Here is a 22,427-nt window from a genome sequence, read left to right as displayed (position 1 = left end):
ATTGACTGCACACCGAACGCCGGTCCTCCAAGCGTTCGTGGTTCAGGATTCTTTGAACGCAGCTAAGTGCGATCCCATATATGTTTCTCTCTCTTTCCGCCGTTCAACTCTTAGCTTTTTTAATAAAGCTGTTGTTCTGTGAGTGAAACCAATCTATGCTGAGAAGCAGGGCATCACGGTACAGCGGCTGTATCCCTATTTGGAATTATCAGCAATGTGCATCTCACGAAATTTCAGGGTGCCTCGAACCCGCGGCCTTCCGGCCAATGATTGAACACTTAACTGGTTGGCCATAAATGGCTGATCGGCTGATTAGCTCTCATACTTCCTTCTGAGAGGTCGTCACTCAAGGAGCCATTCAACACGCGGCCAGTGATGTGGTTTCCCTGGCTAAGCGACTGGTGGGGCTTGCTTATCTGAGTGAAAACTAGTCACACTGTCTTTTAACCGATCGTGAGTTGAGTGTTCAACCCTTGGTCGGCGTGTCGCGGGTGTGAAACTCTCCGAGTTCTGTGAGATCCACGCTGCTTGTGATTTCCAACACATATGAAACAGTTGTGCAGCGCTTCATGGTTTTTCAGCATGTTTTGGCTTCATTGACAGCACGAAATTTCAACTGACAGTTTTCTCACTACCATGAATCATCTCTCATCATCGACACGTGGCTCTCTTGCCGCTAATCTGTCTCTACCACCACTGTCATCGCGTTACACACGCCTCTTTGGTCCCACCCCTACACTCGTTCAGTTTTAAAGCCTGTCAAACTCCTCTGGTCGTCCTCATCAAGTTGTGATCCTTCCTTTTTCGCAGGCTTTCTTGAATTTTCAAGAATTGGAATAACGCTTATCTGTTCAAACGCTCTTGTTTTTCCACTCTTGTGAAGTACTCCAATTGGGTTCCTTTTCGCTCTAATGACTTCGTTTTTGTGTTTCGCTGGCTTCTGTCCTTCTTAAGTTCGCAACTCAAAATGCTGGAAAAAATTGTTCCATATAGCTCCTGTTCGAATGTAAGCTATGCACCCGAAGTAAACCAATCTCTCCTGATGATTGGTATTTCCTGGGACAGCTTGTGAACTTCGGTGTTTGTGTACAGTCAGGTGATGTTGATCGGTCACCTTATTCATACTTTTGCTTTCCTCATTCATTCCGGTATTTCTCGTCTAGGCTCAGAAGACCGGGGCGGCCACCATGGAACAGTTAGCTGCACAAGGAGGTATGTGTACCGGACGGACAGCTCACGAATGGCCATTTTCTGTTCCACCTCGTTGCCATGGCAATGAGATATGTTTTGAGGATCGATGCGTTTTCTATTATCAACAGTTTCCTCACTCACACCAGGTCTGTCCGTAACAATGATTGTGTTGTCAAATGCCCCTATTCGTATAAATCTTGTGGAATGACGATACTGGGTCATTCGCTCGATCGAACTGAGCATGTGCGTTCCTCGTGCGGTGGTAGATTACTGAGGGATTTGTTTGTTACGGGGCTATCGTTCAACCTCCGTGGCACGGAAGAGTTAAACTGGATTCCGGTAGCTCCCTGTCGTAGTAAATAATGCATGGTCCGAGAAAGATTTGTTCAAACGAAGGTTATATGGATGTAATCCCATCATTATAGCTGCAGTCAATTACCACGAGATTGTTTTCATATTTTTGCTGCCGGTGTAGGTCGAACATAGATTGGCGCGTTAATCCAACCACATTTTGAGCCTTGTAGCTTCCTACGTACCTCATTTACTGACACATTGTTCGCTGCATCGATATAGGTCCCAGTTTCGTCAGCGCGCGCTCACTTGGCGTGGTATCCCCCGTTGACTGTATTTTCATGAAGTGTAGGTGCAGTCATGTGATTTTTTCTCGTTTTCCATGGAACCACAAGGCGTTTCGTTGGGTCAGATAGAAGAATTTTATTTGCGAAGCAAATTCTAGCTAAATGCTCATGTTTCAGCAACAACAACAGAGTGCATGACCTGATACAATGTATGCCGTCCATTCATTCTGATTACATGTTTTCTTCTAGCGTAGGTAGCTCAGAACGAACAAGTGTAGTACTTGAATGCTTGAATCAGCGCGCTGCATCTACATGCTTGATTCTATCATTCCAGTTTCCAGCTGACGCTTGAACAATGCTTGTCAGTGCGCTGAAGCAATACGGCAGCTAGACATACCATATCACTCACTTAGTCGGTTGAATTTTCCTGAGGCGATTGCGAGAGGTGGGGGCGGCTGTTCAGCCCCCAAAAAGTAGCAGTTTGGCAGCCCCGGGGGCTTTCTTGAAATAACTATTATGAAGGCGTTTCGTGATAATTCAACCACATTTGACCCGCAAATAACGGTTGAATAACCACAACCTGTCCACTTTTAGGTGTTTCTTGAATAGCCACCAATTTTACTCGTTGATTACTCATAATAAACTCATGATTTACTGGTTGATTCCTGGTTGTGTGCTCGAATTTTGCTCTAGGGTAACCAGCTGTAAACCAAGTGAAAGAACCGATTTTGGGTATATCCTGTTAATGTCCTTGCATCCGGCTGTTTGGCCACTGAAGATCCACGTTATGACTGAGTAAATAACCGTTCTTCCGCTCTTTAATTGGATGAAATTATCATGTATAAATAACAATAAATAGCCATCATCGAGTGTGTCTACCAGGGCACGCAATTGCTGATACAACCACTAGCCTCCGTATACAAGATAAAAAATTTTGCCTTCAAGCCAGAATGAGTGAGCCGCGCTAACCTAAACTTTCTGGTTACCTATCTTAGATAACCAATAGGGGTAGGTCGTTATCATTCAGCTGTAACACCCTTTCGGTGCCATGCTATCCGACGGAAGCACGAGGACTGGGATACTGCCAAGTTGCCCAAGCCTACACAGGGAAGTCTAGATGCAGAGGTCGGAACGAACGTCGGTTGGTTGTGAATGCGTGTCTTCAAATGAGGGGATCCCATTTCTTTCTCAAACCCCTGCAGCTCACTCCGAGTGAGGACCACTGTCCTTGGCGTTTCCCTGAATCTGTCACCCACAAAAAATACATTCGATTTCCTTATTGCTAGTATTTATTACTAATATTGTTATTTATCGCACACCAGGACTCCAAACGAATTGTCATGTTGGTATGGCGGTGAAGGACTTGTATTGCTACTCATAAGGTCGCTGAAAATTCATCGACAGCTCATGATCGGTTTTGCCCTTCTTGGGGCTCATCAGGTAGGCGCAGTCCCCGAGTTTCCGTCAACCTTATGTTCTCGGGTACTGCGCCTACCTGATGAGCTCCAAGCAGGGCGAAACCGGTTGTGGACTGTCAACGAATTTTCAACAGCCTTATGAGTAGTGCATTACGAACATACATGTATCGCGATATCCCGAATATCGTAGCGACTGAAGCATGAGGCGGCCTGATGCAGCACATTCAGTTGCCTGGAAACACCACAAACGAGAGATTCAGCCGGGTTCCAGTTGAGTCTCTCGCAAAACCACATTAGTTTGCAAATGAGTGTATTTCGCTGACTTGTATTGCTCTTCATGGCGATGGGCTTCCAAGAGTGACAGCAAAAACTTTTTCGTGTTCAGGTTGCTCACCGCGTCCCTAGTGATTTTGTCGAAGCTTCAGACTGAGTTTTTTCTTCCGTTTTCACCCCCTTTTTTTGCAGAACAACTTCGTCGGGTGGATGCGAACATGGATAAGATTCATCACGATGTGAACGAGGCGGACCGGAATCTACAAGATCTAGAAAAATGTTGTGGACTCTGTGTCTGTCCATGGAAACGGTGCGTTCATGGTGACGTTTTCTTCTCGTACCATTCCTTTCAGCACTCAGTTGTTATTGTCATTGCTGGAGACGTGAGAGAGTGGGATTGTCGTCTTCCGTGTGCACATTTCTTTGATTGCCTTCACTGAGTCCCTCTTCCTTACACAACTATCGTAGCACTAGCTCATCCACACAAACCCACGGAAAGTGCGAATGACGTTCATGAAGGATCATCACGTGAACCGGAAGAACCAGACCCTTAGCTGGACCCAAATACAGTTGGATTTTCCAGCAATCTTGTGAGTAGTTTCCCTCATGAAAATATACTACGATATCTCGAATATCGTGCCAACTGAATCATGAGGCGGGCTGTGTGCAGCACATTCAGTTGTAGAATATCACAAGCGAGTCTCTCGTGAAAACCAAATTGATTTGCATATGAGTGTCTTTCTCCTTCTCGAAAAGAAGCACAGCTTTAGGAACTAGACCGTCAAAGATACTCGATCCGGATTGACTGGGATTCTGACCAATCAGGGCATGCCCTCGTTTGATCCGTTTCCTGCACGTGACACATTCGTCCAAATGATGTGATGTTCGGTTATTATGGACGGCTGGCCTCCGGACGGTTTTATTTTCTCCGCATTGATGATCGGTAATTGAGTTGGTTATTAGTTAGCCGTCAGACAATCAGCCCGCTGATGCTCTAGGTTGGCAACTTGGTCCTTCAGAAGTGATACCCTCGCGGTAATGTGCTGACACCGAACCGCTGCTGGGCGGTCAGGTATCTTGACGACAGTTTCTGGTTGAGTGCCATAATCGCCGTCCAGTCTAGGTGTGGGCACTCTGACGGTACAACCATAAACTTCATACTGTCCTGTTACGTTGACAGTCGCGTGGCGCCCGTAACCGGGTTGTTTACTACGTACAACGGAACAGGTAAGCAAAACTTGTTCATACTGCTTCTGTGGGTCATTTTGCCATTACACCCTCAATCATCTCGAAAACTCTGTCCACTCAGCTGCCTTTATTGATCGCATGCCAGATCAAAAAAGGATGTTGGATTCTCTTGGCATTGATTTCCGCCATCCCTCAGATGCAAGAATCTAAGACGCCAGTTTTGCCGTTGAACTGGAAGCTAGCTCCGGTACAACCATAAACTTCATACTGTCCTGTTACGTTGACAGTCGCGTGGCGCCCGTAACCGGGTTGTTTACTACGTACAACGGAACAGGTAAGCAAAACTTGTTCATACTGCTTCTGTGGGTCATTTTGCCATTACACCCTCAATCATCTCGAAAACTCTGTCCACTCAGCTGCCTTTATTGATCGCATGCCAGATCAAAAAAGGATGTTGGATTCTCTTGGCATTGATTTCCGCCATCCCTCAGATGCAAGAATCTAAGACGCCAGTTTTGCCGTTGAACTGGAAGCTCCGTAGACTCTTCCTGTTCAGCGCGGAGGCCACTACGACTGGGTGGGTGTTTTGTGCAGTGATCGAGCATAACCGTCTCTATTCGTTGATAATCGCCTTTGTGCAGTTCGCCTTGTGACCTGACCGTGAAGGACAGGTCCCTCACTTCCTGCCTATCGCATCCACTTACGTCCCTGAGGGCTGCAGCTCTGCCTCTGACGAACTGTTTCCGTGAAGTTACGTTTTTTGTACAGTGGACTAAAGGCCCAGTGAGGATTTACGGGAAGGAGAATATCGTTTGACAACAATAATTCTTGTCAATGCACAAGTCCCGAATCCAAATAGGCTATGTTGATTTCATTTAACGATGCTAACGATCAGCTACTACCAACTGCCGCTCCTGTGTGGACTCTAATAATGCGCTTATCCGCTGCGTTTCCCAAGTCCACGCAAAATACGCACGCTTCGCCTGATCAATTAGGGACAGGTCTCAGACAGCTGGGTCAGTGAGCAATAGCGCTCATCCGTAAAAGGCCTAGTCACAGGAAGTATCATAGGTTTCATGAAGGAAACTGTTCACAAGGTTGCTGAAAACTCTTCGACAGCCCACGACCAGTTTCGTTCTTCTTGGGGCTTATCAGGTAGGCGCTGTCCCCGAGTTTCTGTCAACCTTATGTTCTGTTTCTGTTTGACTCCTGTTGTAACAAGGCTTCTGGCATCGTGATTCTTCCTCATCTTGGGGCGGCATGCGAAACGTTGACCCGTGAGCATCGGGCGAGATCTGAACTGAGTGGAGGCTAAGTTGACCACGTCTTCACACTACACCAGGTGTTAGAACGACACCATACGTACAGAAAGTCCACGGTCTTAGTGTTTATTGACCGGCGTTTGATCCGGTAGTTAGTTTTTATGAAGCACGTTTTCTCAACAGGGGATGCTTCGAAAGTTCGTCGGCACAGCCCGATCCTTCTAATCACATACTTTTCGGTTCGTGATAATGTTTGTAGAGCATTCTAAAAGCATCTCAACAAGAAATGCTTTCCGTCGGGTATGTTCACGTTTTCCAGTTCTGCTTCGCTTTATTGTCGATAAAGTAATGACGCGAATACCGGAGAATCTTCCAACTCCCATGATTCAAATCGTTTCTGGCGCGAGATTTGTTTAGCTGGAGTACGTAGATCCACCCACGATTCGAGGAGGAGCACTGGAAGTTGCGCATCATTTTACCGCGGTGTGTTAAATGTTCGAATGAATTCCGTCTGATGAAATCACTGCACAAATCCCAAAAGTTGTTCAGCTGTAGCACCATTTCGGTGCCCGACTGGCATGCCACCAGAAGCAGGCACGAGGACTGGGATACTGCCCAAGGCTAGACAAGAGAAGTCGAGAGACAGAGGTCGGATTCGAACCACAGATTTTTCGGTCAGCAAACTCGCTATCTAACCACTGAGCCATCTCAAATGTCTGAATCATATTTTCCAGTTCGCATCACTTGTGGTATCAGAAAGCACATCAGTGTATCTCAAGGGTCGCTTGTACCTGGTTACGTTACAGGCTGTGCTGCTGTACGCTTGCGATAGTTTGCCTCGGGGGCATATGATTTGAGGTGTTTGGAGCCGTTTGACCTATGTCTCAAAGTCGTTGAACAGTGCCGATTAATTCCTGACTGAATAGTCAGAAGACGGAAATCCGGATGCGCAATAGCAGGTCTTTCAGTCTCGGTCAACATGCGGTACTGCAGTTGCTCGACCATGTGCTACATATGCCGAAGCATGCTCCACCGAGACAAGTATTGTTCTTTATACTTCCAGAATGACGCAGAATGCGAGATGGACAATTTTGGGGTTTGGAAGAATGGTGTGAAATACTGGGTGATGTTGGTGCAGTCCGCCTTGAAGGATGGGGTACTCTTTGTGCTCTACTGGAGACGCTGGGAGAACTGTGACCTTCGAAAATGCTTCCTCACACAGAGGATAACTGTCGTGAATCGTTTTGCACTTTTCTCACCTTGCGGTATTGTAATTCCACTTCGTTTCGGCATTTATGAACATTTTTCGGATGGAGTGTTTCCTCTCTCGATTGAGGAGTGCTACTCCGTCAACTGCTCGTCAGTCGTTTTCATGAAGACTGATCGTGCCACCTAGTCAACCTCGAATAAGAAACATAATCGAGCAACTGATCAGGAATACGATATGCCGAGGTTATGAGTTGTTCAATCCACTTTTCCAGTTCTTTTGTTTTCATCTTGTGGCACGTTCGGCCAAATTATCTATCAAAGCGAGTCTATTCACTGTCGGTCGACACGACTCGAGATTCCTCAGTGATTAAGGCAGGAACTTACTGACTTGAAAGTCTGTGGTTCGAATCCAGCTAGACTGTCTAGGCTTGTGGTGTTAAGTTTCGATAACGCAGCCATAATATGCGCAGACTGTGCAGATATTCTATCCTCAGCTATGCCCCCCAATCCCGACTCCCAGTACAGCGGAATAGTAAGAAGAGGAAACCTTGGACACAACTGTGATCCTCCGAACCACAGGCGATCCCTCAGAAAAGTGACTGACGATACCCATCTTTGCATCCCACGGACTTACATTGGCGGCACCGATGCTGCTTGTAGGGACAGAACCTGTCGAAGTGCCAGGCTCCACAGTGCCAAGGTGGTGTCTTCTTTGGGCCTTTGCTTTGCTTCTGATCAGAATACTGTGAGGCCGAAATTGACAGGGCCAGGCTGTTGTGTAGCCTGATGGATTGCATGAACTTCGGAACTGCCATGGCGCTCATGCATCCAAGGCATTGCCTTAGCTCCTTTTGCAACCAACCCCCACCCCGCTTGACAGCCCATTGATGGTGCTGGATTTGTGCACCAATTTATCAGCTCCCTTCTGCAATGCGCAGCTTCCTACCCCCCCCCCACAATCAGCACTTAGGCTGCGTGTTGAGGCAACAACCTAGGTTTGCTACCTGTGTTCTGGATACAAACCTACTCGTAGTGCGAGCTACATATATGAATATATATATATGTATATATGTATATGTATATATATATGTACATGTGTATATGCATTTATATATCCTTAATTTGACCTTGAAAAATGCCGGAAGTTCGTCATCACACAAAGATACAAAGTTTTTGGGGATATTGATGTCCTCAATAGGTGACTATACACGGAAGGGGTGTTACAGCTGAGTGAGTTTTTTATTCGATGGCGCAGGACATAATACCCTCAGGAGATAGGCTCAGTCATTTCGAGAACCGGAAAGTGTCATTTTTCGTTTTTGAGTGTGAAGGGAAGTGGAAAAAGTCGCCAAAGCCACCTTGTTGTAACTTTATTTGTACTTTATTTTGCTTTTCTGCCTAAAGTCTTCGGTTGCTCTACTCTTTGCCGTCCGTCCCGTGAGGCTAGTTGAACCTGCTCTGTCACACCATACATGAACATTACCGTTTATCAACAAATTTCTTACACACATGCTAATTAGATATGGAATGCCGGTTGCTCTTCACCTTATGGTTTATTAGCCTCATAGCTTCAAGTGCCACCTCGAGATGTAAGCTCACACGCAGACGTTATACAATCGATAGTACAAACCTTATTTAACTAGCATACGATGAACAACACGTCGCGACTCTCGATATACTGTTCTGGGAATCTTTCAGGTCAAGAGCATTCATTTCACTAGAGACTGTTCATCCGTCGTTTGAAATCGGTTGCCAAGGTCGCCCTTCTGCTGCTATTAGGGCATGCTTAATGCTGCCTTGGTGGTTAGTTAATACAGAGAAATCAACACTCACTCCATCCGGATAACTTTTTGTGTGGGAAAGATTTTCGGTGACCAGGAGGTTTTTGACCTTTCATTTAGACGTAAACACATGAGAACCAACCTATTTTTGTTCAGCTCTTTGTTCAGTCTAGCCAAGATGTCCGTTTGAGTTCATGAAGAGACGAAGCGAACTCCTGACCGCAAGGTCCACTGTTCGAACCTAGCTGCGACATATCGATCCCTTCACTAGTGTGATCAGTTTTCTTCATTTGACACCATCAGTCTCTACAGTGAAGAAGTCTTTTGGCCTGCTTTTGACAAGGAACTCAACTGGATCTCTCGTTTATGATGGTCCGCTTCAAGTAGAACATAAGCTTAATGGAAATTTGAAGACTGCGCCTTTATGATGAGCCTAAGAGCGGTGAAACCGGCCATGGACTGTCGGAAACTTTTCAGCGAACCTATGAGTAATGTGTTGCGTCTGGACAACAAAGTCTTTGGACACTTAAAGTTTTCCGGAACTAAACTTGGTTCACTAGCTACATGGATCATGATTCCAATCTATTGTAGTTCACAGTAAGTCAGAAGAACGCGTAAATACGGACACTGGTGTATTGGGTACACGCGGCCAAACTGGTCCGCTTTCGTGGCAGGCAAGCAAAACATCTGAGTCGCATATCCAGTCAACCCACAGCGCTCACGCGAGCCAACCAATCGGACACACATCCAATCAGCCACTCAAGTCACATGTCCGATCGATGGTGGAACGACGAACGGACACGCACACGCGCAAACTCTCTGACACACCGAAGCAGCTACTACAGTCCTCCACCGCTAGATTTAGCCAACTCCAGCTTGATAACGTTCGACCGGCCTTGACTCCCTAGCCGACCGCCGCAGACACCTTGGCGCATCTATGGGTGTTTCCAAGCTCTCTTGCTTCCCTCCGAAGTCCACCTGCACTGGCGTCTCCAGTGTTTGTTCCGCACCCGGTCCATGCTTCCTAGTTCTGATATGGTCTAAATGACGGCGTATTATCCTCCCGTCTTCTAACAGCATGTCAATAAGGTTACGGTTTGTCGACTTCACACATCCACGTACCCATTCATTATCTGAAGGCTGAAGTTTGACGTAAACCTCCTCGCCATCTCGTAATGTGCGAGGTCGGGCGTGTTTATCTGCGTTTTGCTTCATGGAGCACTGCTGTTGTTTGACCCTAAGCGCCAAATCAGGCCGCAGTAGATCCATACGTGTTCGAAGTCTTCGTCCCATTAGCCATTCGCAGGGAGCCTGACCAGTAGTAGTGTGCGGCGTAATTCTGTACTGCAGCAAAAACTTGTCCAACCTTGTTTGTAGGGGACCTGGGCTTTGTTTTCTCAATCCATTCTTTACCGTTGCCACCGCGCGTTCCGCCAGGCCGTTAGAAGCGGGATGGTATGGTGGTGTTAGAACATGCTCAATCCCGTTGGCTCTCAGAAACTGCTGAAATTCCGCACTGGTAAAAGCCGTGCCATTATCAGAAACAATCGTATCAGGCACACCATGCAATGCAAAAACGCTGCGAAGTATAGACATGGTCGACGCACTAGATGCAGTTCTAGTGGGTATCGCCTCTATCCACTTGGAATATGCATCGACAATCACCAGGATCATGTAACCTTCAACAGGGCCACAATAATCCACGTGTATGCGGCTCCACGGTCGTGACGGCCACTGCCATGGTGATATGGGCGCTGCTGCGGGCAAAGCCCTACTTTGCTGACACGCTTCACACCCTTGCACGACCATTTCCACATCGTGATCGATACCAGGCCACCAGACATAGTGTCTGGCTAAAGCCTTCATTCGCGTGTTACCTGGATGGCCTGAATGTAATTCCCTTAAAATGTCCGGACGGTAGCGCCTCGGAATTATCACTCTTGCTCCCCATAATAAACATCCGTCTTCTACACTTAGCTCCGACGATCGTTCGTAGAATCCGCTTAGTGCACTTCCAACATTCTCCGGCCACCCGTATGAAGTGAAACGAAGGACTCGTGAGAGCTCTGGGTCCTTTCTTGTTTCTACTCGTATTTCCGCAGCAGTGATAGGCAAATCATCAACCCAACTCATTAGATTTACCAGTTCGGCCGGTTTCGGTGTGTGTAATGGTACATCTCGTAATGGTAGGCGACTTAGGGCATCCGCTGTGAGATTCCCTTGTCCTGGAGCATACCGCAAATGATACCGATAGCATGCAAGTTTTAAGGCCCAACGTTGCATTCTAGGCGACGTCATTTGAGGTATTGGTTTATTTTCTCCGAGAATTCCAAGTAGAGGCTTGTGGTCCGTAAATATGTCGAACGTTTGTCCGAAAAGGTAGTGCTGAAAGCGCGTTACTCCGAACAGAATCGCCAATGCCTCCTTATCAATTTGTGCGTAATTCCTCTCAGAAGGCGACAAAGATCGTGAAGCGTAAGCAACTGGTTTGAGGATTCCCGATTTATCCTTCTGCGATAACACAGCTCCAACACCATATGGTGAAGCATCACAAGCGAGAACAATGGGCTGTGTTGAATCGAAATGAGTAAGCACCGGAGGATTCGTAAGGGCACGTTTCGCCTGTTGAAACGCCTTCTCTTGTTCTTGATTCCAAATCCAGCTGACTCCCTGACGTAGCAAGTAATTCAGTGGGTGAAAAAGTGTGGCAGCTTGCGGGATAAACCTCGCATAGTGATTAACCATGCCCAAGAAAGATCTTAGTTCATGTTTATTCCTTGGTTGCGGTGCCTCTAATATTGGACGTATTTTCTCGGCTAGAGGGGCCAAACCATCCGCACTGATGCGGAAACCCAAATAGTCCACATGATCTACCAGGAAGTCACACTTCTCTTTCTTTATTCGTAGTCCACACTCCTTCAAACGATCGAGTACCAGTTTCAGCAACTTTAAATGCTCCTCAATGGTACACCCGGTTATCAGAATATCGTCTAGATAGACGAACGTTTTAGGTATCCCCGCGATAACATTTTCAATTGTGCGTTGAAATATGGATGGAGCGGAATGGATTCCAAAAGGAAGGCGATTAAACATAAACAGACCTCTATGAGTACTGATGGTTGTAACAGGTTTCGCCTCCTCCGTTAATTCCAATTGCTCATAAGCATGAGCTAGGTCTAGTTTTGAAAAATATTTGCTCTTACCGATTTGTGCATAGACATCTTCGATTTTAGGTAACGGGTAATGTTCTGGGGGTGTGCTGGCATTGACCGTGGTTTTATAGTCACCGCAAATTCTAACTGTGCCGTCCGGTTTCAGTATTGGCACGATTGGTGTGGCCCACTCCGAGAACTCCGTGCTTTGAATTATTCCTTCCCGTTGCAAACGGTTAAGTTCTTCTTCAACCTTTGGACGCATCAAGTAGGGCAATGACCGAGCCTTCAGGAATCGCGGTTGTGTTCCAGGCGGAACGTATATATTCACCTTTCCCCCGGAGAACTTGCCAGTATTCGGCTCAGAAAATACTTCTTCATAATTGCGGATAAGAGATTGAACCTCCGGGAGTGTCGAGACCTGGTTTAACGTAAGTATGGGTAGTTGTTGAAGCCAATCACGTCCCAACAGGTTTGGACCACTTCCTTCAGCAATATATATGGTTTCGTTCACCGTCACACCCTTATATGAAACATTCACATTTTTCGTCCCCAGCAACTTCACCTCTTCTCCTGTATATGTTCGAAGCCGGACTGGGGCTTGCTGAAGGTTACCTTTCACGGTCGGTCCCAGGTTGTCTTGCCATGACTTTTCACTGCATAGTGTTACGGCACTACCCGTATCCAGCTCGAAAACCATTGGCGCACTGTTCACCTGTAGTTCTACTTGATACGGCGGTTGAACGCGGTTGGTGGGAGCGGCTGCATGAAGGACGTATTCTGGGATTTCCGACCTTGTAACTTGATTTGTAACAGCAGCGCTAGTATCGAACGCTGGTGCTGAGCGGCACACTTTCGCGAGGTGGCCTCGTTTCTTACAGCGATTGCAAACAGTTTGTGTGTGCCGGCAATCCTTCGGATGATTGTGACGGCCTCCACAACGATAACACTTAAACTGTGTTCTGTTCGACGGTTGCTGTAATCGATTCACCTGATACGATGAATCCACCGACTCTGATGTCACGGTAGGTTGCACAGATTGTAACAAGGTTGCGTTATTTTCTGCTGCTTCCAATGCCACCGCAGTATCGTAAGCCGTTTCCAAAGTTAAGTTACTGTCAGCAAGTAAACACTGTTGTATGCGGGCGTTTCTCACACCAACTACCAATCGATCTCTGAGCATATCGTTCCGAAAATCTCCGTAGTCACAGTGCTCCGTAAGACTCCGTAATTCCGCTACGAAATCCGCAATGGATTCTCCTTCCTTTTGTACCCTTGTATTGAACTTGAATCTCTGAGCGATAACAGAAGGTTTAGGATTGTAATGCTTGGAAACGATAAACACAAGCTCGTCAAAAGTTTTCGTATTTGGTAAATCAGGAGAGACCAAGCTGCGTATCAAACTGTATGTCGCCGAACCACAAATCGTAAGAAGTATGTTCACTTTCCGCTTGTCGTCGGTGATCTCGTTAGCAAGAAAGTAACAATTCACCCGTTCCACATATTGGTTCCAGGAACCTCCAGTAGCAGTAAATTCTTCTAGCTTTCCGATAGACATTTGGTAAGATGGGTTCGTCAGACCCTCGCCAGTATTGTAGTTCACAGTAAGTCAGAAGAACGCGTAAGTACGGACACGGGTGTATTGGGTACACGCGGCCAAACTGGTCCGCTTTCGTGGCAGGCAAGCAAAACAACTGAGTCACATATCCAGTCAACCCACAGCGCTCACGCGAGCCAACCAATCGGACACACATCCAATCAGCCACTCAAGTCACATGTCAGATCGATGGTGGAACGACGAACGGACACGCACACGCGCAAACTCTCTGACACACCGAAGCAGCTACTACACAATCATACTGCATACTTGCTTAAACTTGTCGAAGTAGAGTGGAGTTGCTTTCAAGCAAGATATCGGTATGATATCCAGCCTCATTTATTTGTCTTCTAGACCTGGTAGATATAGTCGTGGGTGCTCGACTGGATGACCCATTTCTGCTTTTGAACAGGAGCTTTTGCGACCATATTGTGTGGACTAACGAGGTGGAAACGATGTTTCTAGATCCGGATCGCATCCCCCGTGTATACAACTGGTGGACCGTTGTGGGTTTGGACAGAAATTCGAGTAGGTGGCTGCGTTAGCTATCCCTCGCACGCTGGTAGACAAGTCAATTCTCCGATGTGTTCACCTCAGCGCTTCCCAGTTAGATTCCCCTTTATACTCCACCTTCGCGGGCTGATTGCTCTATCTCATTCGACCTTACATGCATATTAATAGCGCAGGCTCGAACCCTTGCCCCCTCGCCCTTAAATTACAGATACAATAAACCCAGGGCAAAGACGTACTATGACGAAAATCACCGTCCCGCTCCGACGCAAAGGCCTCAATCTGGGTTGCCCAATGCCCCGAGACAACAAGGCTACGGAGTTACGATTGATCAACCCGCTGTTCCTGGACAAGGACAATACATCCAACGGTAGGTGATGGTGTGTATGACTTACTTATCACTTCATTATCGATTTTAGCCCTTTTCGCGACTGAATTTCGTTTTTTTTTGGGTTGTGGCGTCTGCTTATGACCAATAAGCCCTTGGTTTGATCGGGATAAGGACAGTTATGTCTCATCCGTCGATGCTAACGGTTGCAGCGGAATAGCCCCCGAAGTTACACCATATGTGCCCATACAAGCCAAAATCTGTGTACAATCGCACCGAATGTAAATACCGTACACGGAAAGAACTCTAGAATTTCGAACGCCATCGCCAGATGCATTGAGCAAGTACCGAAATATGTTTGGCTGTTGGACCCACTTTATTGGCTAATCACGGCTTACCTTCAGATCGGAGCGGGCACCGATTCGTTCTTTCAACCTACCACGTGACTGTTAAGTTTGTTGGCCGTAGCAGCACCTAGTTTGGCTGTAGAATTTAGTCTAACACAATCTGGCAGCATATCAACTCCCACACCTTCTGCGGATTGAGTCTAGTGTTGAAAACACCACAGCTTGTTCGATACTACTGTATTCCAAAAAGTAGATTTGAAGTTCATGTCCGAAGCCACGCTGAGCACCTACCGCACTCACCGTCAGATAGGAGGATAATTGGCCCATTTTCCCCCAGCTCCCTATGAACGGCTTGGTCTGGTGACTTGTCCTATTTTCCCTATATATCTGTCTACCCATCCACCATTCCTCATCATTGCAGTATTCTTGGTGACGCTCGAGAAGACGAAATGGAGATGAATTTGCAGAAAACCGGCCAGATAGTTGGGCAGTTGCACGTAATGGCGACGGAGATGAATCAGGAAATCCGCGGACACAATGAAATTTTGGAGCGTATCGACAAAAAGGTAAGAAGTATGGCCCTCATGTTCCACTCCTTTTTTATCTGGTTGCAATTTTGGGGTTTTGCGGGATAGGTATGTTTGCTCATAGCCACACCACTCTCGCTGGGACTTGAACCCCGGACATCTGACATGTGAGGCGAGCGTGTAACCACTACTGCACCAACGCACGTTGGACACATCTGAATTATCACGTCTGAACAGGCGAACGTGTTCACACTTGAGCGATGTAATTGGTGTGCCCGACTCATCGAACGACGACCCAGTAACTGTCCTGGTTGTGACGATCGATTGACCCTGCATTCTCTTGTCCCGTTGTGACCAACAGCTTACGGCCCACTTGTGGCGTTATTCCATCTGAGACGCACCTACATACTATTACTGAGTCACTTGCAAGAGGCATCCGTTCAACTTTTATGTATCCTTCGTAAATCTGGGAAACGAGGTCAGATGGAGACAGCGGAACAGCTTTATTCAATTTTCGACTCGTATGTGGGTGCGTCACGAAGAGACCGGACCTTACCGTGGTGTGACGGTTTGCGCACCTCAGCGATCCACTGAGCTATACTGGGGAGTGTCCGCACGATGCTCACAGAGTCTCTCATGCCAGGTTGGTCAATGGTTAGAGGTCTGACGAACACAGTCTCCTGGTTGGGGGTTGGAGCATGTGGCGACATGTTCCGCAGAAATGGTAATGCATTTGCATTTCCCGCCAAACACCGCTGCCTTGCGGTTAGGCTTTTGAGCCAAAGGCTTTGGTTGAGGACCCTAATCGTCCTCCTGTCTAGGTGTGGGCGTCCTGGCAGTATCCCAGCCCACGTACAACCATGAATTGCACATATACAAATAAACTCATGATGATGTGGGTGCGTTACCCACAACAAAGTTAGTCAATTCTGACTACCCTTACTCGTTGGATAATGCGCTAGTTTAGGACTTGTTAGTGCACTGTTGATGATGTTCATAGTACAATTCACTAATAAAGGTTTTTAGTATAGTTGGCAATGCCACACGTATAAAAATAAATGCGGGAACAAGTCAAAAGAGGAACTTATCGTCTGTGAGAGTTCCTTGGTGAAAGTCCGGACGGCGGGAACGTGTTTTCTCCGCAGTATGACTGCTACACGTGTTCCATAATTGTTCGTGAACTTGTGGAGAGTGGTTGACTTCCTGTGTGTGTGTGTGTGTGTGTGTGTGTGTGTGTGTGTGTTGGGCCGAGTTGTATGCCTAGTTATTGTGTGCAGTAGGAGGAAAGGGGTGTCCCTTCGTGTTTGATGCTTGCGCAAACATCAATACGGCTTGACCTGGTGTGGTTGAATTTCGTAAGCCTGGCTGGCATGTGACGCAAGTGGTAGCCGTGTGAACGAAAATGGATGGGAAGTTGCAGTGTACATGTTGTCGGCTGAGATTGCAAGTGGAACAGGAAGCGTCACGTTGTTTAAGTGTTTGTGATGCGTGATCTGATGAGTGAGACAGGAAGCGTCACGTTGTTTGGGTGCTTGTGACACATGATCTGATGAGTGACCTCTACAGACTACAGCCGTCTGCTGTGGCTCCACAGATGTCACGCCTCGAAGTGGTTTGGAGCGAAGTTTGGTCATGTACAGATTGGGTTCTGATCCCAGTGGTACTCACCGCAAATTTTCCACCTAGGCTTGAGTCCTTTCGACACGTTCTCCGCACGCCACCCGGACAGCATCACTCAGTCGGAGTAGGGTGATGATACCCAGCGCTTGATCAGTTACTTCGCTATCCAACCGCCGGCACACCACGGAGAATTTCGGAATTGGTCAACGGTGATACAGTTGTGAATGGCTTTTCAGCACGTCCGAATTACACTGAGTTGCTCACCTTGATTTATCCACATCCGTGTTTTGCAGAGTTCCGCTGTTGGACGGCAAATAGTTGTATCGGGGGTGGCCGCCTATTGGTTACGCCAGAACTGGGCCTGTCAGGATACGTGGTAGGCAGAAGACAGAAAACCCGGGACACAGCTGTATTGTTAGGACAAGCGTACAAACAGCTTCTGTGTAAATATATAGGATGGCTAAATGGCCAAATATGGACATTCACTTGTTTGTTACGTTCGGTCGATTGTGACATTCCTGTTGTAAACAGTTTCATGTCCACTCCGCTGGTCGTATGCTGCTAAGCCACGCTTGGCAATCTCCACCCACGCACCTGCTATCCGGAACGTGTGGTACCGATTGTAACCTCAGTGACGCGTCGTTCTCCGCCCATGTACTGTTCGTGTCTGGAGGCTTCCTGACACAAGTGTATCGTAGCTTAGCGTTTAATCGCAAAATTGAGGCCTACAAGGTGTATGCGGTTGGAAGGGGGGGGGGAAGGGTAGGATTCGGTGCCATGGCTCATCGTCATCGACAGCACGATATCACTGTTGAACATCGATGCTTCGCTGCCGTACAACCATGATTTGTTTGAAAGCCTTTTTGTGAAAAAAGGGATGAAAGTGGATGATGGAAGGGACTTACTACAATCATTCCGAGGGGCTTACACCTTCAAACACTCATTCAGTCAATTTGGAGAGAAACTGACAACAAGAACGCCCCTGATATCGGTTGGCAGCCATGTCCCGCGGTGTCTCCGATCCAGGCACAGGGGAGACCACGCCTTCCCTCCTGGAAGGCGAGTAGCACCTTCCTTCATACCACTCTGTCAGGTCAAGGGTTAGCCACCTCTCTGCTTCCGCCACTATGAATTGGGCATAGACAACAGCCATCTCTTCGGCAGACGATGGTTAGGCATACGCAACACGTCGCAACCAACGCAGCCTCTGTTCCTGAACACATTTCTCATTGGAAGTCCCCGTTGCAGAACCAAAAATTCGCTTTCTAATTGCCTGGTCATGGATTCTCCGACACCAACCTACACGAGCTATGGTTCTAAGACAACGATTGTTGAACACCTGAAAATTTCTCCGTCCCGCTGTTCAAACAGGCCAAGTCCCACAGCCGTACAACAACAGAGACCGCAATGTAGCTTGATACACACTTTCCTGTCATGTATTGACATGTAAACAAGTGCATCAGTGTCAGTATGTTGAATCCCCGTTTGGCTCATGCGTGGCCTTCTTCCTAGCCCCCAAAGGTCATTCGGTTCTCCCATGGCGCTTAGAAGTCTATTTTTGTTTCCCTATTCCGTCGCGCTTACCTATAATGAGAATCACAGGTGGGAAAGTTGCTTGAAGCTAGAGATGAGGCCCTTCTCAGAGCCCGTCCTGTTTCCTTGGCAACCTCTGAATCTACTTCTTGGAGGCGTTGAATTCATTTATACAATCCATAGTTTTCCGGTCGATAAAACCGCGACAGGGTTGTATAAAAGTGATAAAAAAACAACTGGCTATCCCGGCGGCACCGTGTTTGTGATTCACCTTGATTGCGCAAGACATTTGTGTATTACAGTACCCGAATTCCCGTGCTTTGTTATTTCAGGCGGATGCCAACAAAATACGCATCGAAGCAGCGCAGGGTAGAGCGGAACACATTCTTGGGTAAGTTGTCATACCCTAGTACCTTCGTTTCCAGTTCTATATGCACTCTGCTGGTACTCACTCAGTTGCAAGCTTCTCACCAATACGATTCAGCTGTCCAGTTTATACATTCGTATCGTATCCGATTGGCATTCAAACGTTTTGCAATGTGTTACTGACAACCGCTCTGCGTTTTGATATCGGAATGTTTCTGTCCCGGGTCAACAACGAGGACTACTCCTTTGCTTGCTTTCCACTTTTCTTGTGTGTGCTAGCTTGTCATATAAATACTTCGTTTTGAAAACAGTTGGTGGATTTCAGTGCGTATCTACCTCTAGGAGGTCTTATTCAACGAAATTGGGTAGGTTGTAACGTACCCGCAATGCATCGTGTGTGAACTAGCAGTGGAATTTTTGTTCTGACCGCAGATATTCTTGTCGAATTCGGACAAATCGAATAACGTTTGTCCATAGATGATGTGGCCTACATAAATATGACTAGAGTTATCAGATTTTGATACGATATACTTACAGTCCAGTGGAAAATTCCACGGGACTGTCGCTCTACTTTTTGGGTTGTCATGGAACTGGAATTCCATCTGACTCTGACGTGGTTGTGTGACTTTGGATGCATCTGTGTCGGTCTAGCGTGCACCCCCATGCACTTTTCAACACCGATTTCTTGTTTGTACCCGTGTGTACTCCATGGGTGTTAAAACGAGTTAGTTTTCACACAGTTTTCACCTTCAGTGTGTATAAGAGTCCGTTTGGTAGATTCTTTTCCCAGCCAGTTTTTGGATGGAGAAATGTAGTGTCTACTGCTTTGTGGATCAGGAACATGGCGTCGGTGCGCAGTTATGCAAGTACTCTCCGTGTCTGACTGTCTTGGTTTCAGAGGCATTATCCGCGTCTGGGGACTCGGCTCAGTAACACTGAAACAGTTGTCAGAGGAAGAAGGCTCCTCTGATAAATAAACTAGACACACTCCATGGGGTCCCGACCTATGGCTGCCACCTTGTCGTGGTGGTGGAATCCGGGTGCTCGAATGATCCCACAGGCTGCCCTGGCCGGAACTTCGTCCCACAACCGTGCCAGGAAAGCCAAAGGAGAGCAGTGAGACCCCGTACTGTGAGTAATTGTCTGCGCATTGGAGTGTGACGGCAGTAAGGCGTTTCCTCCAGGCGACCAGCATGTCCATATTTATGGAAGCAGCGATGCTGTGCTGCCTTCTCCCGAGGAAGGCCGCACACTCCGATCGCCCAACGGTTGATCGCGACCGCCGGCGTATTGTTCAATACATTTGAAATGCAATCAAAGAGTCCGGTGCTGCTCAAAAAGCATTTGTGTGTGCCAGCCGCATTAGGAGTCAGACAGTAATGCCTTATACCATCGTGTTAAGCAAACCCCTTGCCACCGCCGTTGTTAGACTATTAAGTTATTGACTTCGAGCAGGGTTCCCAAGAAAAACTCTACTCTCTGCTGCTTCGCAGTTCAGAATTTTGAGTCAGAGGCTAGCGGCACAGTCCCCGAACAAAACTATACATCCGCCCACAGCTTTGTGGCCAACGACTAACAATCAGGTGACAGATACGCAGGCGTCGTAAAACGCTTGTTTATGGAAGACGACCTAGAAGCATTGAAATACTAGAAAATGAAATTATTTAACATAGCCCTGGTTCGTCGAATCTGTTCAATAGCAAAGCTATTCATATCTGAGTTCAGTTCGTTCTTTGGCTTGAAAAACCTATGGGATCCGGTCATCATCATTATCGTCATCATCAAAGACAGCAACATCAGTGTTGGCACTGATGGTTCACTGCCGTACAACCATGAGGTTCTTCTAGTGAAGAGAAAAAGAGGGGGTGAGGGAGGGGACCTAGTGCTGGCCTAGGTCAAGCATACTGAAGTGCCTACACCTCCAACCGCTCAATCAGACAATCTGGAAAGAAACCTACAGCACGAACGCCACTGACATCGATTGGCTGCCATTTCTTGCAACGTCTCCAGCCAAGCACAGACGGGGTCACGGGGACCACATCCTGGAAGGCGTACAACACCAACAACACCCAAACTCTTCGTGATCTCTTTGACGCCTTTCTGCCAAGTCATGTGCTGTCCACCTCGCGGTTTGCGGCATCCTGAAGGAGGCACGGAGAATAACACTCGTTTCGGTAAACGGTGTTTCGGCATGCGTAGCACATGACCGAGCCATCGTAGTCGATGATGCTGGATGTTTTTTTCTCGGATTGAAGTGTTTGCAGCACAACCAAGTACCCCGTACTCATGCTCGATGTTGCACATGACTGCGTTTTAACTTGTTTCACGTCGGCTCTGTTTCTTGTCACCATGTGAGCAGTTACCTGATTTGAAATGGTTGAGTAAAGGACATGTGAAGGATCCGTTTTGGTATGTTGCGAGGACCGCAGTTTAATGCTATACGCGACCTAGAAACAGGCTTTTGGTGAAGAGTGCACACAAAGTGCAATCTGTGTGCATCTAAGTGATTGAGGGTCCGTCTGCGTTTTTGACAATCAGTGTAAGTGTGATTGTACGCTCTTGGTATATCTGTATCTCCGCCAGCAGGTTTGGTGGATCGATACAGTCCATTAGTGAAGTGTTGCGAGAGTCGAGTAGTTCCAGGACGGGGTTAGAAAGGAGACAGAATAGGAAGACGTAATGTACGCTTTAATCGTCTAATAACTGTAGTACATGAGCTGAAAATAGAGTAAGAATCACGAGTTAATGGGTTATGCAAATGTATGGGTTATATAGTCATGACATTCTCCCCGCCTTGGAATAAGTGTGTACTTTGCGGAGAAAGAATGTAATGTAAAAAAACGCTGTAATAGTTACATGGAGTCGTTTACGCCTCTCTGTTGCGTAGATTATATGGGTGAGTGCGCTGTTGTCGGATAAGATAAGACAAGTGATTTCCTGGATCTGCACTAGAATGGGATGGCGAGGCATCGTTAATAGGCAAGAGTTCAGTTTCTGAGCAACCACGGTGGATTGTTGGTGTTGTGTGAGGCTCCTCTTGTTCGGCGATATGTATTGGTTCCTGTTCTGTGTCAGATGTCATGTCGTTGCCTTTGGGAGCCAAGCGGCGCAAGGATACGGTTTCGTGTTTGCCATCTGGACGAACTATGTGGGCGTACTGTGGATTACAAGAGACGAGTTCCACTTCCTCTACCAGAGGGTCATATTTAGAGACTCGATCATTGCGTTTTAAAAGGATTGGCCCAGGGACAGTAAGCCAGGTAGGTAGGGAGGCACCGTTGGCTGATCGTCGTGTGAACGGCATAAAACGTTCGTGTGGGGTACAGTTGATACTAGTACATAACAGGGATATGATACAGTGGATAGCATCAAGGAGGACAGCCTCCCACTGTGTGACAGGCAAGCCGCGCGATTTTAGAGCCAGGCAGATGGTCTTCCAAAGGGTACCATTAAGTCGTTCAACCTGACCATTACATTGTGGATTATATGCAGCGGTGTGACTACTGGCAACGCCTTTATCGAACAAAAATTGTTTGAGTTCAGTTGA

At 47.2% G+C, this 22,427-nt stretch overlaps 1 protein-coding gene across 1 annotated transcript in view; it reads left to right on the top strand.

Annotated features, from left to right (window-relative positions):
- T265_06001 (hypothetical protein) overlaps positions 1-22,427 on the top strand; it is a gene marked incomplete at both ends in the record, with an annotated part of 33,696 nt that overhangs the window by 4,672 nt on the left and 6,597 nt on the right. The window contains 5 exons of the mRNA XM_009171153.1: positions 1,164-1,212; positions 3,653-3,770; positions 14,371-14,529; positions 15,256-15,400; positions 18,847-18,905. Of these exons, the coding sequence (XP_009169417.1) occupies positions 1,164-1,212; positions 3,653-3,770; positions 14,371-14,529; positions 15,256-15,400; positions 18,847-18,905 (530 nt within the window). The remainder of the gene's footprint in view (positions 1-1,163; positions 1,213-3,652; positions 3,771-14,370; positions 14,530-15,255; positions 15,401-18,846; positions 18,906-22,427) is intronic.

This window comes from Opisthorchis viverrini, assembly GCF_000715545.1.
Source record: "Opisthorchis viverrini unplaced genomic scaffold opera_v5_119, whole genome shotgun sequence".
Lineage (NCBI taxonomy): Eukaryota > Metazoa > Platyhelminthes > Trematoda > Opisthorchiida > Opisthorchiidae > Opisthorchis > Opisthorchis viverrini.
This window is presented reverse-complemented; position numbering and strand designations above follow the sequence as displayed.